The sequence below is a fragment of the Panulirus ornatus genome, chromosome 69 (genome assembly GCF_036320965.1).
Source record: "Panulirus ornatus isolate Po-2019 chromosome 69, ASM3632096v1, whole genome shotgun sequence".
Taxonomy (NCBI): Eukaryota; Metazoa; Arthropoda; class Malacostraca; order Decapoda; family Palinuridae; genus Panulirus; species Panulirus ornatus.
Window position 1 is genome coordinate 21413996 of NC_092292.1, and position 23906 is coordinate 21437901.

General features: G+C 44.7%; 1 protein-coding gene across 1 annotated transcript in view; it reads left to right on the forward strand.

Annotated features, from left to right (window-relative positions):
- LOC139747661 (uncharacterized) overlaps nt 1-23906 on the forward strand; it is a 540258-nt gene that overhangs the window by 464070 nt on the left and 52282 nt on the right. The window contains exons 9-10 of the mRNA XM_071660227.1: nt 3315-3807; nt 4811-5035. Coding sequence (XP_071516328.1) covers nt 3315-3807; nt 4811-5035 — 718 coding nt within the window. The remainder of the gene's footprint in view (nt 1-3314; nt 3808-4810; nt 5036-23906) is intronic.

The following is a 23906-nucleotide window of genomic DNA, read 5'->3' on the forward strand; positions in this document are numbered from 1 at the left end:
ACATCAGGTATCATACATCAGGTATCATACATCAGGTATCATACACCAGGTATCATACATCAGGTATCATACATCAGGTGTCATTATAATGCTCGGCAATCATCTGGAACTTACAGGTTGACTACTTACAAGGTAGCCAGAGTTATGGTCAACTAAATACTGAGCTCTTCATAGTTATGAGTTATCACAGAGCAAGGAGTTCAGACATAGTGCAAGAGGCTCAGACACAGAGCAGGAGACTCAGACGTAAAGCAGGAGACTCAGACATAAAGCAGGAGACTCAGACATAAAGCAGGAGGCACGGACATAAAGCAGGTAGACTCGGACATAAAGCAGGAGGCTCAGACACTGGATATTCAAAACAATTTTCTTTAGTTCTTCATAAATTAAATAAATCCAGTATAAAAGGCTTCTTCCTCCGTGCATAAAAAGCAATTATTCTGACAACCAGATGCAATGAGAACGTCAAAATGTTTTCTTGTGTGAATACTTGATTTTCGTATTCAGAAATGTATTGAGAATTTTGTGAAAAATCTTCTGCACCGACAACCATGGAAAAAGTGAGCATTGGAAAAGATGTGTGTCCTTCCCAACGCCCGCTAAAATATACGATAGTGAAATCAACCAAAGTCGTCACACTATCATCATAGTAATATGTTATCTTTTTGTTATATTTCTGGAACTCACTAGTATCATATTAATATGTTATGTTTCTGGATCACGCAGTTATCATATGTTATATTTTTGGATCATTACGTCATATCATTGCTCGGTGACCCCTTGAGCTAGAAGGTACGTCCCTCAGCCGTAATGTCCTGACCTTTGACAGGTTAAAAGCCACGTCATCACATATAAGGGTCATACTGCTGTAATCAAGGGGTTAAACACATTCAAAAGTTGGGGTGGGGTGGGGGGAGCAAGAGGAAGGGGGCAGGGACGTAAGAGGTTGGGGTAGGAGGTTAGAGAGTCACTCACCATTCATTGAGTATTTCAGTTTTATTTAAGTATTAGATCTTAACTCATCAGTGTTTTGAGGTAGCACCACGTCACACTAACCTCTGTATTAAGAATACAGCAAGGTAAACCATGTTCTGTTGTGGTCTACAGACATGGTATACTCCCCAGTGTGTTATGAACTCGTCACTCTGTAACTATATTGTTCTGGATTCCCGACACAGCAAAGTTTTGGTTGCGTATCTGATCATTAGTTGTTCATAAATCTTCACAGCTTATGTCATATTTCTGAAAGAGGAAGCTGTAGTGTGAGAGTGTGACGCGACACAGCAGCCATAACCATTGCTTAGTATATAGAAGTAAAACACTGGAATATATTGTCTCATTGAGTAAATAATAAAGTTATATTTTGCCTCAATCTGAGTATCTTCCTTTCAGACACGATGGTTAGAGGATGAGTAGGACGGCATTTTACTTTATCAATATCACAAAAAATGTTTAAATATGATTTCACTCGTCATTTTCGTCATTATCATCATAAGAATGATGCCGAAAAGAAGTTTTGATTTATCTGAAATTACGACTCGCTACTTATGGATGTAAGAATAAGCTGTAAATAATTTCTGAATAAGTTTTAACTTTGCCGAGGTAGGGAGTATTGAGGAGCGAGGGTAGTGAGCCGTTGTGGTGCACTACACACTTGCAGTGTAAAGTGAGTCAAGAATATAGATGTGGGAATGATGCTTGTGGTGAGGAGGGTGCACGAGAGACGCATGGAAGGAAGTCCCTTTAAGATGTAATAGTCGTGTGGACCTTGTGGCAGATGAAATGCTTGTGGGGATGTATGGCAACAGGTCGAAGGTGCGAGGTGAGGTGAAGCCAGAGGAAGGGAGACAGCGAATGACCCGCTCCAGGCGATCACATGACACTGACTCATGGTTGTTGATAGTGTGTATTGTTATGTATGGGGAAGGGTGTTGTTTTTGGGTGGTGTGTTATGTACGGAGAAGTGTGTTGTGTACGGGGAGGTGTGTTACGTATAAGGAGTGTTGTATATGCGGAGATGTGTGTGGGAAGTATGCTATGTCATATGAGGAAATGTGTTGTGTATATGGAGGTGTATGATGTATGGGAATGTGCATTATACTAGGAAGCGTACAATGTGTTGGGAAGATACTTTGTGGATAGCAGGATGAAACTGATGTAGACGCAAGTTTCACTTGACGACTCGACTCACAAGGTGAGTTACAGTGAAGCGGTTTAGGAACACTGGAGGCTTTCATAATACAGCTTCGGAAATACGCTAGTTTGAGAATTTGATGTATTATTGATTTGCTTTACAGTAGGTTATATGTCAATCTGCTTCACCTGAGGCTGGATCTACCGCCTGTTGTGTTCTAATATCACAAGACTCTTAGTTCTCTTGTCTACATTTAATTTGCTTTATCATTTTCTACTTCATCTTTGGTTTTCTTCTTTGTTTCTCTCCTCCCTCTGTACTTCTGCGAGTTCATCCCCAGAAGCGACCCGTCCTCCGTCATGCATTACAGGACCCCAAACCCCAGGCAAGACCCGCCTTCCAGAATAATTTTTTTCGATCCTAGACCAACTTTTGAAGGGTTCGACATCTTTTAGAGGTCTATGGAAACTTGTTGGTTACACTGGTTGGTTGGTAAGTTAACTGTGGCTGACTGGCGGACGAGTTGGCTGAGTGACTGGCTGGCTGGCTGACCCACAGGCTGACTATTCAGTGGCTGGTTAAGTGATTCTAAGTGGCTGGCTGGCTAGTGGCTGGCTGGCTAGCTAATTGGTTGGATGGTTGGCTACTCGACTGGTTGGCTGGCTTGTTGATTGGTTAATTGGCTGGCTGACTGGCAGGCTGTATGATCACATGGGTGTGGATGAATGGATGGATCATCACCTCAACCACAACAAATCAGCAAAGATTAAAAATCTCATTTGAATATTATTATATTTGTTACATGTTTCAGCCAGGTCTCAGGGTCAGGGACCTGTGAAGCGGGTGACTCAGCTGGTCAGTCAAGGATCAGGTCAGTGACCTGTGAGGCAGGTGACTGACCTCAGCGTCATGAAACATTTTCAGGAACTGAGGTCAAGCACAGCCGGTAGTATCTCTGTCGTGACCAAGTAAAGTTACGGTACATTTACTTGGTCTAAGGAGTTTATGTGTTAGATGTAAACCATTGCTAGATGCTACAGTGACTCTCTCTCTCTCTCTCTCTCTCTCTCTCTCTCTCTCTCTCTCTCTCTCTCTCTCTCTCTCTCTCCTAGGATCAGCTGTTATGCCTTCTTCCTCTCCTCTCACTAACGGAACTGACGTCCGTCTTCTCACACCACAGGACCCGCCTCCGCCGCCGTTCGGCTCCTCGCCGCAGCCGCAGTCCCCGCCATTATCGCAGGTGCCGGAGCATCTCTTGATGGCGGTCAACAGCATCACCAGTGTGGCCTCTGGCCTGGCACCCCCAACCTCCAGTGTTGCCAGCACCACCAGCACCACGCCTTCCACTACCAACACCACCCACGGTGGTACCACCACGCCCCCCGCCCACACGCCCACCCCCTGCACCGCTCAACAACAACAGCAGCAGCAACAACAACAACAACAACAACAGCAACAACAGCAGCAGCAGCAACAGCAACAGCAGCAACAACAGCAGCAGCAGCAACAACAACAACAACAGCAGCAGCAACAACAACAACAACAACAACAACAACAACAACAACACCTTGGCTGCCACGGCAACGGCGGGAACACTTGTGTTGGAGGAGGTGGCCACGTGCACCCCACTTGCCCCGCCCCACACACTCCCACCTCCATGGCCCCCACTCCTGGTACGCCCACGCCCACCATGCCTTTATTCACACCACTCCATCATCCACAACTCCCTCATCCATCATCACCACACCCACCACGCCCACATCCACCTCTCCCACTCTCACCACGCCCACACTCATCATACCCACACCTACCACGTACATATATACGCACCGTACTCACACCCACGACGCCCAAAAGCACTCTACGCCCGCACCTACCATATCCACCATGCCCACATTCACCACGTTCAAACCCGCCACAGCTTTACCCACGCCCATCTATCACGCCCACATTGTTGTACTACATAGTCTGAGACACACCTGGCCGTGCAGGTCACTATACAGGTGTGTGTACGTGAGCGAGATAATAACCAACATGAGTAAGATATCAATGATAATTCTAAACAATCCAGAGTAAGTAATACACATATGAGATAGGCTAGTTTCCATGCACGCTCCCCTTGGGTCATGTAATGGAGTATTCATAAATGGTATTAGTGATTGATGTACCTGGTCGTAAAGACTGGAAATTCTTTATCCAGAAAACAAACACAATTGTTAGTTGTTACTGGTGTAAGCTTCACAAGTGTGTTGTTTCCCTGAAGGAGTGTCTTGAACAAGCAAACCCTCCTGCAGGAGTGTCTTGGACAAGGGAACCCTCCTGCAGGATTAGATACACAGAACTTATCCTTTGAACTGAGCGATGGACTTAGTCTTAGATTTTGAGATTGATTTTCAATCTTTCGGTGAATGATAGCCTAAATTCGCATGCCTTTCGTACATTTTCTTACAACTTTCAAAATTTCTCCCAAGTTACTTTGTGCTTTTGGTTGACTCTATAGATATTTTCACTGTTTATTGTAAAACATCATTAGGTCTGTAGCCCAGTCAGTGTACAGTTATGGGTAAGAATTTATTTGTTTTTATTAGATCAATACAAAATGAACGAAGGGAACAATGAATAATTCAGGGCAAACTGCAAAATTTACTTACCTATACCGGCTCCAAAATCCCTTAGGATTCAACGAACACAGTGGGCATCCTGCGCCGTCGCCATTCTCAGCAGCCAATGGGGTATTTCCACGTAAGAGTCCACCAATCAGCACCCAGAACCCCAACCATATGACGAGTCACGTGACAACTTTACCCTCGTCCATTGGTCGACTCACGCTGGGCCTGGCCGGACACTATGCGCCATCACCAATACCGGAACATGAAGAAATACAGTCTCCAGTCAGTTCTGGTAAGTGAGAAATTATGATGTCATTCTGTAGTAGTCTTTCCTTAACGTTTGGAATTCCTGAAGGAAAATTACGAGAGAAAAGACGAGGTGACGACCATGTGCTGGCTGTACCCTCGACCAACTTTCGTGTTACCGTGTAGCCTCCGATGGCTTTTAATGGTACAGGGAACCGGGTTGGCTCTTAGTGGAGGAGGGGGTATTGGGATGCCCTTAGTGGTACAGATGGCCTTAATCTGTGGTGGAAGGCTCGAGGTTAGCCGTCAGATGTCCTCCGGTGACGGAGGGTAGTCCTAGGGAGTCTATAAGGTGCTTTGTAGTCTTGGTTACATCACGGATCTCAGCGACCAGTACCAGTAAAGGGAAACATTCGCTGGCCCAGACTGGTAAAAGGTAGCCGACCTTGTGTGGCCCTTAATTGTAGGGATGGTTATGTGTAGCCCTGAATAGGGAGGGATACCCTTGTGTACTTTCAGTGGTGGGTAAGGGCGGGCACATGTGATCTCTGTGATATCTGGAGGTGTTAGCGCCTGTAGTGTTGCAAGGTTAGGTTCTGTGTCCAGAAAGGCTAAAGGAAGAGACTCGCACGAGGGTCCTCTTAATGGATAAAGAAATGACAAAAAACTGCTCCAAAAGAACGATTGTAGGCCAGAGTGAGTGACTCAGTATGTCTCAGGGTGGATGATGATGGCCCTTCATGGCTCTGTAGTACAGCATGGCCAGAGTGGCCCAGGCTGACCAGATGCCTCCAACACCCTTGCAGACCCCAGTCAGGATTTTTATGCTAATCATCCCACACCGACAAGCGAGCTCCCTAATAATATGCAGGCAATTACGTGCGTAATGACTTTGTTTATAGCCTATAATTATCTACTCTTGCTTGTTTCATATTCGCTCAGGCATGAAATTACCATCGTAACGAAAATTTACAATAAAACTCCCAAGAAAGGATTTCGATATGTTCAGTTCCATTAATACAAGACGGACGGAGACGACTGAGAGACGCTGCTCGATGATAAGATGGAAGAGTTCACTAAATCCTCTTACATACCCTCCTCCTGGTGGAAGGCTTCAGCCAAATATATATATATATATATATATATATATATATATATATATATATATATATATATATATATATATATATATGACTCAGTCAATGGAAACTCACTTAAGTAAGCCATACCTTTGCAGTTACTTCAAATCATCTTAACGTAAATCTGACCAAAATTTTCTAATTAAGTTCCATATCTGGAAAACGATGCGTCACATGGCGTCAAGAAGAAGTTGTGATTTGATCGACCAGAGACAAACTCCTGTAGAAGGCGCAGGAGTGTCCAGTGGCCTCGCTCCCGGACCCACCACCACCCCAGCTGAGGCAACGCGCCCGTCTGTATTTGGCTGACTGTCTCTCTTTAACGACCCGTCATCTGACGTTACAAAACACGAAGCAACAGAGGATTTTACTGAAGGTAAAGCATTTAGGAAAATCAACTACATCATTATTCGCATTGTTTACAAAATATGCAAAATGAAGACAGATGCCAGACATTGAGTCTATACATGAATATGGACAGCAAGCAAGTCAAATGTTTATCTCTGTTCAAACAGGAATTCATCCAAGTGCACATCAATATATATATATATATTCTTCTTCTTCTTTTTGTTTTGTCGCTGTCTCCCGCGTTTGCGAGGTAGCGCAAGGAAACAGACGAAAGAAATGGCCCAACCCCCCCCCCATACACATGTATATACATACGTCCACACACGCAAATATACATACCTACACAGCTTTCCATGGTTTACCCCAGACGCTTCACATGCCTTGATTCAATCCACTGACAGCACGTCAACCCCGGTATACCACATCGCTCCAATTCACTCTATTCCTTGCCCTCCTTTCACCCTCCTGCATGTTCAGGCCCCGATCACACAAAATCTTTTTCACTCCATCTTTCCACCTCCAATTTGGTCTCCCTCTTCTCCTCGTTCCCTCCACCTCCGACACATATATCCTCTTGGTCAATCTTTCCTCACTCATTCTCTCCATGTGACCAAACCATTTCAAAACACCCTCTTCTGCTCTCTCAACCACGCTCTTTTTATTTCCACACAGCTCTCTTACCCTTACGTTACTTACTCGATCAAACCACCTCACACCACACATTGTCCTCAAACATCTCATTTCCAGCACATCCATCCTCCTGCGCACAACTCTATCCATAGTCCACGCCTCGCAACCATACAACATTGTTGGAACCACTATTCCTTCAAACATACCCATTTTTGCTTTCCGAGATGATGTTCTCGACTTCCACACATTCTTCAAGGCTCCCAGAATTTTCGCCCCCTCCCTCACCCTGTGATCCACTTCCGCTTCCATGGTTCCATCCGCTGCCAGATCCACTCCCAGATATCTAAAACACTTCACTTCCTCCAGTTTTTCTCCATTCAAACTCACCTCCCAATTGACTTGACCCTCAACCCTACTGTACCTAATAACCTTGCTCTTATTCACATTTACTCTTAACTTTCTTCTTTCACACACTTTACCAAACTCAGTCACCAGCTTTTGCAGTTTCTCACATGAATCAGCCACCAGCGCTGTATCATCAGCGAACAACAACTTACTCACTTCCCAAGCTCTCTCATCCCCAACAGACTTCATACTTGCCCCTCTTTCCAAAACTCTTGCATTCACCTCCCTAACAACCCCATCCATAAACAAATTAAACAACCATGGAGACATCACACACCCCTGCCGCAAACCTACATTCACTGAGAACCAATCACTTTCCTCTCTTCCTACACGTACACATGCCTTACATCCTCGATAAAAACTTTTCACTGCTTCTAACAACTTGCCTCCCACACCATATATTCTTAATACCTTCCACAGAGCATCTCTATCAACTCTATCATATGCCTTCTCCAGATCCATAAATGCTACATACAAATCCATTTGTATATATATATATATATATATATATATATATATATACTGGTGTACACGTTGCCTCAGCTGGGGTGGTGGTGGGACCGGGATCGAGGCCACTGGACACTCCTGCGCCTTCTACAGGAGTTTGTCTCTGGTCGATCAAATAACAACTTCTTCTTGACGCCATGTGACGCATCGTTTTCCAGATATGGAACTTGATTAGAAAATTTTAGTCAAATTTACGTTGATTGATAGAGATAATTTGAAGTAACTGCAAAGGTGTGGCTTACTTGATTGAGTTTCCATTCACAATGAGTCATGAAGAAGTGATAGTGACAAGATGGATGAGTAAAGGTAAACAAAGAGCTAGATATGTGATGATGGAGCAGGATCGTCCACACCCAACAGTAGAGGTGTTAACACAACTCATGTATATATATCATGGCCGATGCGACGCGCCAAGGGCAAAGCAAAACGTGCCCCCGCCAAAGGCCATCTCGGAAAAGTTATAGAAAGAAGAAAAGATGAAAGGAGGAAGAGAGATCCATTGTTTAACTGTTCGAGTGAAGAAAATGTCATAATAACCAGTCCTCGTATTGCTGGTCTTCACACGAAAACTGTGAAATGCAACAGCCACGTGAAACCACGAGTTCAAGATCTTAGTGATAGGAACACATGCTGACACTTCACGAGAACGTGGCCAAAAGAATACCAGACCAGTAGCCGCAATGATAGTTACAGAAGTTATGAAGGCGGACGGTAAGGGTTGTTTTAGAGAATGACAGAACGAGAGTTATTATGACAAAAGGCATTTGAGTTGCCTCCAACTGAGAGAAGAGTGGAAGAAGAGCCACCGCAGATGTGTGAGGTGTACTCCGTGATAGAGTGAATGAGAGTGAGGAAGGGACACGGGTGGATATTGCGATTTTGCGGTGACGACATTTTACCGGGTAGCTGCTTCCCCATTCCACGATGTTGCACTGGTTCAGATTAGGAGAGATATGTTCAATGGTATAGAAAAAAAAACGGGTGATTAAGGGAAAGATAATGAGATAAAGTTTACAGAGTGGAATAGTTTTCATGAGTGAAAATGGTCGGATGGTGAGGGAAGATCATTCCAGGAGAGAAGAAAGGTAGGCAACAGGACAGAACCCCTATGAACGCCACTGCTGACAGGGGAAGATGTTGGTCCATCAGCAACTCCTCCCGTAATCAAACGACAAGAAAGAAAAATATACATTAGAAAACAGAGAGAAGCAGTAACGCTAAAAAGGATAATGTAATACTTATGCCAGGTCTTGCCGAATGTTAGAGAGACAAAAATTTCGCCATGATCCCTTGGAGAGTAGGAACCACGGCGAGCCAGAGAGGAGGACCCACGGCGAGCAGGAGAGGAGGACCCACGGCGAGCCAGAGAGGAGGACCCACGGTGCCAGAGAGGAGGACCCACGGCGAGCCAGAGAGGAGGACCCACGGCGAGCCAGAGAGGAGGACCCACGGCAAGCCAGAGAGGAGGACCCACGGCGAGCCAGAGAGGAGGACCCACGGCGAGCCAGAGAGGAGGACCCACGGCGAGCCAGAGAGGAGGACCCACGGCGAGCCAGAGAGGAGGACCCACGGCGAGCCAGAGAGGAGGACCCACGGCGAGCCAGAGAGGAGGACCCACGGCGAGCCAGAGAGGAGGACCCACGGCGAGCCAGAGGGGAGGACCCACGGCGAGCCAGAGGGGAGGACCCACGGCGAGCCACAGAGGAGGACCAACTGCGAGCCACATCAAAAACATCCCCAGTCAACTTTGCATGGCGAAAGCCATTAATGATGTGAGAGAAGTGAATGTAATTGTAAATGTTTAAGAAAGTGAGAGCTATGAAAGTTTCAAAAATTTTGGAAATGATAGAAGTGAGAGCAGTGGGACAATGATTAATGTGGTGCGGTCCTGTCTCATGAGGATGGGCATGATTCAAGACATGCTTCCAAAAAGAAGAGAATATTTGGGTTTTCAGACAGAGACGAAATAGGTGAGCAAGGATCGGAGCCATCTTAGAGATACACGTGTTCTTTTAGGAGGAGAGGAAGTATGCCGTCTGGTCCATGCTCCTTATCCACTTGTGGCTGGCAGAGAACTCGGAAGAACCTTGCTAGAGAAAGATATGAGAGAGAGCATAGGTTCAGCAGGAGCAGGTGGTTCAGTAGAAGATGGTTCAGTAGAAGCAGACGGTTCAGCAGGAGTAGGTGGTTCAGTAGGAGCAGGTGGTTCAGTAGCAGCAGATAGTTCAGTAGGAGCATAGGTTAGGCAGGATTAGGTGGTTTAGTAGAAGCAGGTGGTTAAGCAGGAGTAGGTGTAGAAGGAAAATTAGGAGCAGGATCATCCAACTCGTGGTAGAGGAAAATACGACACCAAAGGGAGCGGTCTGATCAGCTGAAAAGTTAGGCATAGATTGATGTGGTCGCCCGAGAGGAGGGAAGTTAGAATTACAGAGGTTGTTGAAGGTACTTTTAGTTAAGAACCTGAAATATTTATCGCCTGGAGAAGAGTTCAAATCAGCATTTGTAATGATCATAGTTACAGTAATATAACAGCAAAGTGATAATAATAGCAATGTTATATAAACTATGATAATTGTTTATTGAGTTAAATGTCTACAAAGAAAGATTATATTATATACAAAGAAGATGTACACGATATGGACAGTGAGGCTATAAAATGACGAGGGACTTAAAGTCTTTCCTTAAATACTGAAGTGGCAGTTTGCTGACTGATGATGATCATGTTAATTACAATGACTAGGATGGAGACGTTGCTGTAGTGGACTGTAGGAGCTTGGATGGAGACGTTGCTGTAGTGGACTGTAGGAGCTTGGATGGAGACGTTGCTGTAGTGGACTGTAGGAGCTTGGATGGGCTCCTTGCGCTTGTCGTGCAGAACTGGAACTTGGGGTCGAGGGATCTCCGATGGCGGGAGATGACATCGTCGAGAATGGTGTGTGTTTCTATATATGGCTGCATACATACTATCATTATGTAACCCTGGAACCCTTCTTACGGAGTCTCTGCAGCTTTTAGACTGTGCTGCAGTCAGAAGCAGGGAAATGGTGGATTCCTGTGGAGCAAGAAGTTCCTCGACGAGTCTGTACTCCCTCGCATTATACACCCTCACCAAAACTGACTTGACTCATTGTAATCACAAGCAGGCGGAGACCAGCCCTAAAGTGCACACACACACACACACACACACACACACACACACACACACACATGCACACATACACATGCACTCACGCATGCACACACACACACATGCACACACACGCATGCACACACACACATGCAGACACACACATGCACATATATATATATATATATATATATATATATATATATATATATGGTTTCGGAACATTATACATGACAGCCAGAAAGTTAGCAAATGAAGTCGTTGTTGTTCTTTCCCTGACGCTACCTAATATACAATACACATTAAGACATTTATTTTTCTTTCATACCTGATCGCCGTTTCCTGCCTTAGCGAGTTATTGTCAGGAATATACGACTTAGCCTGAGGGCGATAATCCTCGTTGCTTTTTATCTGTTCCTGCTTTTGGAAAGTAATAATTCAGGCCGGATGATTTCCACCCCTCGCTCCCGGCACTCTTCGTCAGCTTCTACGACAGGCAGAAGATACGTGGGCAGAACATTTTTTTCCTAATGCCAGAGTCACTACAAAGCATACGAAAGTCTGTCTGGTTGATTGGTACAGCTATAGATATACCCCTGAGTGTCAGCCTCCTAACCTCTCTATAATGGCAAGAAAATCTCTCCGGCGACATATCTGACAAAAGAGGATTGTCAAGTTGGTGTGTAACTAGTAAAATATTGTCTTCGTTCATTTTAGTCTCTTTCTTGGACATTGTATATTTCCATTCGTCGTTGGGAACCTTTTGATATTTTGATGCATCTCTCTTATCATGGCGCGTCTCCCTGTGTCTCATGTGATGAGTCTCCCGTTATCCCTCACAGTCCTGGGGTCGCTCTCGCTCTCCGTGAACCATTAGAGCTGGAAGGTCTTTATTAATGTTCGACGTCTTAAGCAGGCCACCACGGGCTCTAGTCCGGCTGTTTATCGTGGAAAAATTATATAAGTAATCTTCTTGAGACTGACAGGAGGCGTCCCTTGGGGTGCGGAACTGGCTTAGGTCCTGCTGAAGGTAGCGGGAACCGACTAAAAGCAGAAGCTGTCCAGAATGACCTTATACCCCGTTTCGCTCACATTCACGACACCGTTTCGTACGTCAGAGAGGGAGGGTCAAGGAGAATACTTGCAACACCAACGGTTCCATTCTCGACGGTGCAGACACCACAGGAGCAGCAGCGACGCCTTTAAAACGAGCTCAGCAAGTGTGAGAGAGGACGAGCAGGAGGGCGCCGCCCTGGCCAGCACCGCTCATTTAATGGATGGATCGCGAAGACAAACACAAGTCGCAGCGTCCACGGGTAAATCAGCTTTGCAACGTGATTTAGTTTCCTCCCATCCCCCCCCCCCCTCCCCCTTCTCCCCTGCCTGGTCTTCTCCAGGCTGGCCGCGCGGCCCTCCCCAAGCCGCCTTTCATTAATATTAATGCTATATTGTGCCCACCACCGATGGACTTGTGATTATGCGCAAATAAAACTCAATACGTCGAGGGTTCCCAGAGCGCCTATTGCAACAGGGATTTTAGCCTTGGCTCTTCGTATGGTCTTGTTGTAATGTTTCCCAGGCCAGAAGGCTGCCGGGGTCCGCCACACGACGCTACCAGACGAAGAAGAACGAAATGTTGGGTAAACAATTGAACGGTAATTTACAGTCTGGAGGAAAGTTGGAACCTGCGTTGTAGTCCAGTGTAGAAGGGGAGGAGGAGGAGGAGGAGGGGAGGGGAGGAGAGGGGAGACTAGCGGAGGAGGGGGAGGGGGGGGCGGCCAAGAGGGGGCTTTTGAAGTTTAGGGGAGCTGTTGGATTGTCCAGTTTATCACAAAGTTTGGCTGAGTCAGTTTCGTTTCGTTTAGCATGTTGTTTATGTAAATTTATGCCCGTGTATGAAACGTGCGTCTGTGGTGTGCTGTGTGGCGGGAAGAGGGCGACGCCACAGCACGTAGGCAAGACACAGTAAAAACAGAGGCGGAGGAGAGGGCCAATAATGACGAGGATAATCGGAAACAAATGGAAATTATTCGTTGCTTGGGTCCCAGCGCTCATTGGAAGGGGAGGGACAATGGACGGGCTGATGATTAGTTTGAGGCGGCTGTTGGCCGCTCACTCAAGATTTTACGCAACTTCAACCTCTCTATTTACCTCATTTTTAAAGTGATAATCCGGCGCATTTTGTGCTCTGTACTGATATGAAAGAAGAGTCCATTTATCTGCCTTCTTTCTCACTTAATATAACGGGTACATCATCTCTCTCTCTCTCTCTCTCTCTCTCTCTCTCTCTCTCTCTCTCTCTCTCTCTCTCTCTCTCTAAATTACGTGATTTTGCGCGATAGAAAACGTGTTGTATTGTCTCTGCCGGCGCTAAGCTGATCAAATTATGGAAAGAATGGAGTATTATTAGTATTATAATAAGATAAGAGCGGCAGTGTCGGACGGCACTGCACTGGTGTACAGGAAAGCCGGAGATTGTGACATTATAGGCATCAGAGAGCATCATAATACTAGCACTGGACTCCCCTTTATAAGTGGGAGCGTTGCCTAGCATAGCACTCAGACTATAGTAGGTGGGATCCACATAGATGGGGATCCTGAGGTAGGGTGGTAAGTAAGGCACATATACATTCCAATACACTTAATGATATAGACAGACGACGCAACATGAGTATTGATAGCGTCATGGAACTTGGAGATGATGATCATACATATAGTCATCAACAATGTTCCACATCAAATCACAACTTGAGTCATTTCTAGATATACAGCATTGAATTAGAAGATTTACGATGTATAATACTGAGACTGATATATATATATATATATATATATATATATATATATATATATATATATATATATATATATATATATATATATAATTATTATTATACTTAATCGCTGTATCCTGCGTCAGCGAGGAGCGCCAGAAAACAGACGAAGAGTGATCCATCCATTCTTATACACACACATATACATATATACATAAATACCCATACACGCACATATCATACATATACATATCATCATATACGTATATACATATACATACGCATACACAGACATAAACATATATACACATATACATATTCATACTTGCTTGCCTTCATCCATTCCTGTCGCTACCCCGCCACTCTGTATAGCTATAAATATCATACTGAAAGTATCTAATTCCAAGAGCAAATTGGTATTGCCACCCGACATACCTTTCTAACCAACGCGAACATAATGCTATATAATGTAAAGTATGAATAACCATCAGTGAGTAACGATAGAGTGGACGATGAAAAATCGAATTGCCATAGAGATGTGACCTTCCATGATGTTCATGGGTATGATTAGTTATATTTACATATGTTTTCCCCGAAGATTACTATACATTATGAATATGCTGAGCTAATCTAGATTCGTTATCCCTGAAGAAATTATCGTAATGCAGTTAGTCAGATCCTGGGTTATCAGCAATTGGCTGAATAATTAGGAAGAATTTTAGAACAAAATCATAATCTTTTGTTTATAGTTTATGTTGTTTCACTACTTGTAACGTTTGAATACCAAAGATGATTATTTCACTAATTAGTTAATAAACTTGCTGTGCAAACAAACGTACGTGTTTACAAAATATGATCATTGCTGCTGACAACGCCGGTTAGCCTCACCAGTAAATTCATCCAACCATCAACACTGGCGTTAAAACTGTGCGGTTCCCATCACTGTTGTGTAGCATGTGTAAGAAGTCAGTGTGTGACCAGCTCTCGCTCCCTCATGTATGATCGTCTCTGTTCCACCACACGTGATAGGCCCATTCCGTTAACTTTGCTTAACTATCCTTTAAATAGTAATCACACCGTTTTCTTAATTCATTCTCTCAGTCATGCTGGTTGTCTTATTCGTCTCTCTGGTCCTACCATCACCTCAAACACAACGGTACGACGCTTGGCCTTTGACTTGATCCTTAAAGTCTAGGTCAGAGATCATCATACCAAAGGGTCGCAACGACGTGGTTAGGGGGTTGGCATGCCCTCCACTCCCTCAGCCAGACTTACTAATGGACACACAATCCCTTGCTACTCCCCTATAGCCAGAACACCCTTACCCCATTGAACCTATCCCCTCCCCCACCCATCCCACATGTCCTTCACGTCCAAATTATCCTGTGAAGAGATCACCCCCTCCCTCCCACACACCTCCCCTCCCACACACCTCCGAGTGAGTAAATAACCACATTTACCTTGCTCGAGGTCCTAATTTCTCCACCTCTGGGAACGATACTAACACCTTTGACTCGACACAAATATCTCAAGCGTCTTCTGTACGAGGGTGTCACTGGCGCACGTTCCCCCAGCAACACCCCCATTATACACCCACCCACACTCCGTTAACTCCTTACTAAAACTTAGAAAAAAAGAAAAATCACCGTAGATGCAAGAGCTGAAACGCACCATGTGAGAGGATCAACCGATGTCCATAATTCCTTGGTGGTCTCGTAAGTCTTGAACGCCAGGCATCAACGCTCAGAAAACCTGTACAGTTACTATGATTTAGAAGCAGATGATACCACGTTGCGCTTACCAGGAGTTACTAGTGTTATTGATCAGCTGTTAATTGATGATTTTAGCTCCAGTGCAAAGGAAATTCGCACCAACGGCTGTTTGGAGCAAGGCCGACAGTGGCGAGAGCAGTGGTGTTGACGGCGGACCTCCGTAGTTAATCATGAAGTCAGAGCCTAAATAAGTATCTTATTTATAAATGAGATCTCATTAACCTGAAACCTAATATGCAGATGATGTATTATTGGGGAATTAATTGGGCACAAGAGCATAATTATGGGTTTGCACAAAAGGAAATAGGAAGGCACATTTCATCACGACCGTCCCTGGTGGAAGGCGCGCTCAAAGTGAAGTTAAATGTGGTAGCGCTTGGTGTTAAGGGAGGAGGTGGCGCGCTGCAGATTGCCCTCTGTTATTACTCTTGCACTCGATAACAACCACATTTTATCGGTCAGTTTGCCAGCTCTGTTTGGGCGATGGGTGGCATCCTTTTCGACAGGCAGGACACATGTCCTCACTCCCACTGCTTGGTGTGAACGCTACCAGAACCGAGGAAATAATGGAGGGAAAAAGACGATAGGAGTGTGATATTATGTGACACTGCTGGTTGGTAACACTGGTGCGGAGGGGCCCAGTGTCCGGCCCGCTGGACGGCGGCCGCCCACCCCGCCCGCCCAGCCTCAGTCGCCCCCGGACAGCCGTACTGAGCACTGCCGCTCCGTTACACCGTCCGCGACCCTGCTGCCGCCTTCACCCGCGCTACACACTGGCTCACTCCGCCTCCTCACCCACTCATGGGGAAAAAATCTTGCCGTCGCGGCTGTGACATGCGCAGTGCTGCGATCCTCGGAGGGGGGACTTAAATAGTTTCCAAATAAACCGAGTCACTTTGGCGGCAGCTACGACACCGTCAGAAGCTGTACAGCGCACACATTTCCTGGGAAACCACCTTTCAGGCCAGAGCGCGCGCACGTTTTGGCGGGAAAAAGTTAAACAAGTGAAGTGTGACATGCGCGGCGCCGAGTCTTCAAGACGAGGGACAAGTTAGTGAGTTTGTGCAAGACACCCGCCGGAGAAAACTTTTGTGATTGGCTGGCGACACGGCAAAGGCGACTTGAACTCTCCAGCGCCCATCGTCGTCGTCGAGGCCCCGCTCCTCCGGTCAGCTCTCCCACGGTGCTCTCCCAGTCCCATCCCCCCTACTAGCCACCACAAGCACCTCCTTCGAGTCCCGAACACCGACAGCAAACCCCGACGTCAATAAACAAACACGGACACCTTGTGCACATGGAGCTCCCCGGCCGACCCCGTAGGATCGGATCCAGTCGGTAGCTCGAGGGAGAGAAGGGGGAGAGAGAGAAAGAGAGAGAGAAAGAAAGAAAAAGAGACAGAGAGGACTGAGGACTCTGAGGGAGTAGCGGAGGTGAAGTGAAGTGCGGGAGGATGATAATGCAGCTGGCGGGAGACTCGGACGCCGGACCTCCGACGCTGGACAGGGACGACCCCGACGACTACAAGGAGACTCACGCGGGTAAGACCTTCCAGCGACGCCCTACTTCCTCTCTCACTTCTCGAGATTCTCTAAATTTCATCTCGGTGTGAGGCACACTATTTTTCTTATAGTACTTCATTAGGTGCTTGTGTGAGCGCAGTTTCTAGCATCGTAATTTTGATATGACTGACGAAATATATATATATATATATATATATATATATATATATATATATATATATATATATATATATATATATATATATGGTAATCATACGCTCGTATCTTGACTTACGATAACAAAAGTCTCGGATAGAAATATTAAACCTTAGGAGTGGCTCTCCAGGTGACGGAGTGCCAGTGGAGCAGATCTTGACCGCGGTATGTCACCTCACCTGTTAAATGTCACCCCACTTGTTTTGGCCTTGACAGATGCTCCGCCTTACCTAAAAAAAAAAAAAAAAAGGGGTCTAGATGTGCTCACAGTAATGTATTATATACACTAAACTACAAGATTTATGATAACAGTGAAACTCAGCGCCTTCCGTGAGCACAACAATGACACCAAAAGGCGAGCCGGTTGTGTCGCCCTCGTCACCAGTTCAGCTTCCCCTGTGCAGTGAAGGCACCTGTGCTTTCTTTCGTCCTGACGTACTTCATATTTCCATAATTTCGCCAGCACCCTGTCATGAACGCTAGCAACTCATTATAATACTTTTTCCAGAGTTTAAAACATGTAGTTGATAGGCATTCATTTATTTTTCTTGGTCCATCAACAAACTGCAGAATGCGTTGTGTCATTGCCAGAGATCATCAGTGTAAAAAATTGACGCATGGATTTTTCAGCCACATTTGTTTGCTAAATTAAATTCCATATGAGTAAAATAATATGGAAACACACGTGGGCCACAGGTGACCGGACGCCTCCAGTGGAATCTTCCTGGAGCAGGTCCTTCGACTGGTATTAAAAGTTAACAAGTGGTCGATCATTCCTACTGAGGTCCTACTGCAGGCAGGACCCTGCGTGGCCCTACCATTCGATAGGGATCTGAATATTCAAGTTCAGTTCATATTTAAGACTGGTGCAGTGATGTTAAGAACAACTGAGAGACACCTGGTCATGCCTCGTGAAATCATGCTGGAGGCAAGTCCTGTCCTGGGCCTCATCAGGACGTCTCAGACACGTAAAGACAAGATTCCTGGACTTGACGACGTCTTGGGAGGTCCTGCCTCTGGTTACCTCCCACATCTGATTAATTTATTTGATAAGCAACACTGGCCCCGGTTCTCGAGCAGCGGCCGCCACGTTAAAGATAAATAAGAGAACCTCCCGAATTATGAAATAACTGTTGAGCCAGCCGCAGGTAAAGTGAAAAATAGTTATTTTCTAAAAGACTTTTTCTCCGGTGATTCATCAGAGAAGACAGAAAGAAAAATTTTCTACTCCTTTCGTAGCGCTTTTGCAATTAACATAAGCTTTCTCGCTTTCCTCACGATGGTTCTAGTGATAGATAATGTGTTACTCCCATCGTGCTTCAGGTTTAACACGTAAACATTTATGTTTTACCCGTAATAACTACTGTTATAAGAGACTCGTGGGGCTACAAGTCTAGGGAAGACTAAAGTCCCTTCTAGTATCTGAACGTCTTGTACCACAATAAGTGACTGAAGGTTTTTCGTTCACATTATTCCGGTGGAAAAAATCCTCTAACTGGACCTTCTTAGGACGGTATCGACGTAGAGTTATGTACTTCCGTCGCCGTCACTCTTGGATACAGTCTCAACCCTGTAGAAACAGGAATGCAGTAGACAGCTAAACCACGTATGTCAGATGCGGTGGACAAAGCTGGTTCATATAGTGGATATGGCTAAACTATGTGTCTGATGCTTGGACAAAGCTGTGCCACATGTGTTAGGTGCAATGGACACAGCTGAACTACGTGATGGATGCAGTGGACACAGATAAACCATATGTGTCGTATGCAGTAGACACAGCGAAACCATATGTTAATGCGTTATAACCATTGTGTGTATGTCAAAGAATTAATGAAAGCCTTCAAGATTAAGTCACTGACAACAACATTATATTATGTGACAGTTTGAAGCTTTAGTGAAAATGATAAGTGAAAGACAGTGCAAAAAAGTGTTTTACATACATAATGCAAGGGACTTTTGTTTTAAAAAATCAGGGATGAATAAAAAAAAAAAAAATGCTACACTCGACGTAGGTTAACCAAAAAAATTTTTATACAGCTTGAGCGGTGACCAGCTTGAGAAGGCTCGTAAGATATGTCTTGCGAACATCCAGGCCTACCTACTGTATACACACACACACACACACACACACACACATTAGTCTGGGTTGAACATGTAAAGAGCCGAGGGTGGCGTGATTGTTTGACCGAGTAGACTCCTCTGGAGGCACGCTAGATTTCGTCGTTCGTGGTGGAGAAATTGACGGTTTTGTTTATGAAGCTTAAAACGCTTGGGTCGGCTCATGCAGGAGGCACGTTCATACTGACGTAAACTAAGCATTACCATATTTCTACCTGGTGTATTGTCCAGTCGTCCTGGTATATAGGCCGGCCGGCCTGGTGCATCGTCCGACCAGCTGAAGCCAGTTTTATCTTGTAGTTTTACTCTGGTAATTGGATAATTGATTCGTAGAGGATAATGGTAGAGTTGCGTACCACTCTCGCCTTAGTGTGTGTGTGTGTGTGTGGCAGCCTGTATGTCTGTCTGTGTATGTTTACTATATCCTTGTATGTGTATGCCAGGAGTCGGACTGTATGCATACGTCCCATTGTATTTTCGAATGCGTCTTTATATCTGTATTTACCCATATATACTGGCTGGTAGGTGGCCCCGCGGGACACAATCCGTACCATACATCTCAAACACATACTGTACAAAATTGTGCAGAGTTCCCCATGTTTGTATTCCCAGGGTGAACAGCGGCGTGCGCGTCATCACCATCATCCTGCATAATACACACACACACACACACACACACACACACACACATCCCCCATCAATTAACTCCCACCATTTGCCATATATGAGCAAGGGAGTCCGTGCTGCTGTTGGCGTGCGTCCCACACCCAGGCAACGAGCGTCCTAACTGGTCAATGATAGTACACTATAACACCCGGTAGTTGGCGCCAGGGTTGTTGGCTCTGTGCTGGTTGTGATGGAGATAAACTACCCCTACCCCCAACCCCTGCCTCCCCCAGAACAGTATCGACCAGGATAACTAGATGTTGGGGAGAGGGGCGGTAGGCTTGGAGTCCACCAGAGGAGGACAACAGATGTGCAGTGTTTGCCTACACCACGGCCACATCTGTAGCCCACACTCACCTGTTGCCTGGCCATTATCAGGAACGTTAACATTTTTTCCAGAGAGGTGGTATAATTCCGGCCTCCGCTGCTGAAAGACATATAATCAATAATGTTGTGCTGGATTTACGCGCATAATGACTTCCGGTCGTTACCCCTTTGTATCGCTCATTCTTTGAATTAGAGAACTAATTTTATATTCCGTGTCCAGTGCTGGTGACGGGAGGAGCCCACATGATAGTGCAGTGACGGCCTCATACTCCCGACATAACACTTGATCACTTCTCCACGTACTGACGTCACCACTCCTACACACGATTATTGATAATATGATATTAACACATAATTATATCTTGCAAAAATCAAATGTAAAAATTGATATAAACAGTAAGAGCTATAACAGTGATACTTACGAAGATGACATGAGTATTCCATCATTAACATCAATATATATTTTCACATCCCTTGTGGCTAGCATCCCCCCCCCCACCGATTATTGAACTAACGATAACTATAATGATATTAAAAACTAGTGTGTACATGCTGGGTAATCTGCGGTATATATATAACTGCTCCTCACATGTACTGTATGTGGCTACACCAAGCTACTCACATGTACTGAATGTGGCTACACTAAGCTACTCACATGTACTGTACGTGGCTACACCAAGCTACTCATATGTACTGTATGTGGCTACACCAAGCTCCTCACTTGTACTGTATGTGGCTACACCAAGCTCCTCACATGTACTGTATGTGGCTACACCAAGCTCCTCACATGTACCGTATGTGGCTACACCAAGCTTCTCACATGTACTGTATGTGGCTACACCAAGCTACTCACATGTACTGTATGTGGCTCCACCAAGCTACTCATATGTACTGTATGTGGCTACACCAAGCTCCTCACTTGTACTGTATGTGGCTACACCAAGCTCCTCACATGTACTGTATGTGGCTACACCAAGCTCCTCACATGTACTGTATGTGGCTACACCAAGCTCCTCACATGTACTGTATGTGGCTACACCAAGCTCCTCACATGTACTGTATGTGGCTACACCAAGCTTCTCACATGTACTGTATGTGGCTACACCAAGCTCCTCACATGTACTGTATGTGGCTACACCAAGCTACTCACATGTACTGTATGTGGCTACACCAAGCTACTCACATGTACTGTATGTGGCTACACCAAGCTCCTCACATGTACTGTATGTGGCTACACCAAGCTCCTCACATGTACTGTATGTGGCTACACCAAGCTCCTCACATGTACTGTATGTGGCTACACCAAGCTCCTCACATGTACTGTATGTGGCTACACCAAGCTACTCACAAGTACTGTATGTGGCTACACCAAGCTCCTCACATGTACTGTATGTATGTGGCAATAATTACCTTAATGGCATGAGGCGTCATAGACTGCGTTGTTATTGTAACTTAGTTATCAACTTTTAGCGGCAGCTACAGTGACACAATTTAATTAAAACATGAACAATATATATATATATATATATATATATATATATATATATATATATATATATATATATCATACATATTTCTTTCTTTCAAACTATTCGCCATTTCCCGCGTTAGCGAGGTAGCGTTAAGAACAGAGAACTGGGCCTTTGAGGGAATATCCTCACCTGGCCCCCTTCTCTGTTCCTTCTTTTGGAAAATTAAAAAAATAATGAGAGGGGAGGATTTCCAGCCCCCGCTCCCTCCCCTTTTAGTGGCCTTCTACGACACGCAGGGAATACGTGGGAAGTATTCTTTCTCCCCTATCCCCAGGGATAATATATATATATATATATATATATATATATATATATATATATATATATATATATATATATATATATATATGTATATATGATTACCCGTGGACCAATTTCTATGAAAGAGTCCTGGCAGTATTACCCAAGACATTTCTAAAGGCTTTTGCGACCCAAGGCTTCGATGCTTCCAGTAAGATGGAACAAGTTAGTACTCTTAGGATGAGAGGTCTTTTGACGAGACAGTAGTTCCCATGATAAAGCCTCGCAAAAGTGAACTTTCACACGCGGTATAACCTCGAACAGGCTGAGTCCGGTAATATATATATATATATATATATATATATATATATATATATATATATATATATATATATATATATATATATATATATATATATGTATATATATATTTTTTTTTTTTGTTGCTTTGTCGCTGTCTCCCGCGTTTGCGAGGTAGCGCAAGGAAACAGACGAAAGAAATGGTCCAACCCACCCCCATACACATGTATATACATACGTCCACACACGCAAATATACATACCTACACAGCTTTCCATGGTTTACCCCAGACGCTTCACATGCCCTGATTCAATCCACTGACAGCACGTCAACCCCGGTATACCACATCGCTCCATTTCACTCTATTCCTTGCCCTCCTTTCACCCTCCTGCATGTTCAGACCCCGATCACACAAAATCTTTTTCACTCCATCTTTCCACCTCCAATTTGGTCTCCCTCTTCTCCTCGTTCCCTCCACCTCCGACACATATATCCTCTTGGTCAACCTTTCCTCACTCATTCTCTCCATGTGCCCAAACCATTTCAAAACACCCTCTTCTGCTCTCTCAACCACACTCTTTTTATTTCCACACATCTCTCTTACCCTTACGTTACTTACTCGATCAAGCCACCTCACACCACACATTGTCCTCAAACATCTCATTTCCAGCACATCCATCCTCCTGCGCACCACTCTATCCATAGCCCACGCCTCGCAACCATACAACATTGTTGGAACCACTATTCCTTCAAACATACCCATTTTTGCTTTCCGAGATAATGTTCTCGACTTCCACACATTCTTCAAGGCTCCCAGAATTTTCGCCCCCTCCCCCACCCTATGATCCACTTCCGCTTCCCTATATATATATATATATATATATATATATATATATATATATATATATATATATATATATATATATATATATGATTTGGGAATAGAATATTGGAAAAAAGTTTGGAATGTGGAAAATTAAAATTCTCAATAGTATGAAAACAAAAATTACAGCAATATTTTCCACAGTTGCCCAAACGGTTGTTGGCTAACTGCCTTACTTCTTGCCATAGCCTCAGCTCGTCCCTTGTTACTCGTAACACAAGCCTTACTCAGCCGCTTTGAACCCATTCTAATCTCTAGCTGAATTTTTTATAAAGTACCACAACTCTGAACGTGTCACTAACTCACGACCCTTACAACTGTGACAATTACACTTCACATTTCTACTAACAACTACTATCACTTTAAAATGTTACTGTAACCTTACTCCCCTGACAACATCTGTATTAGAACCCCAAACCTCTGACAACAACTTT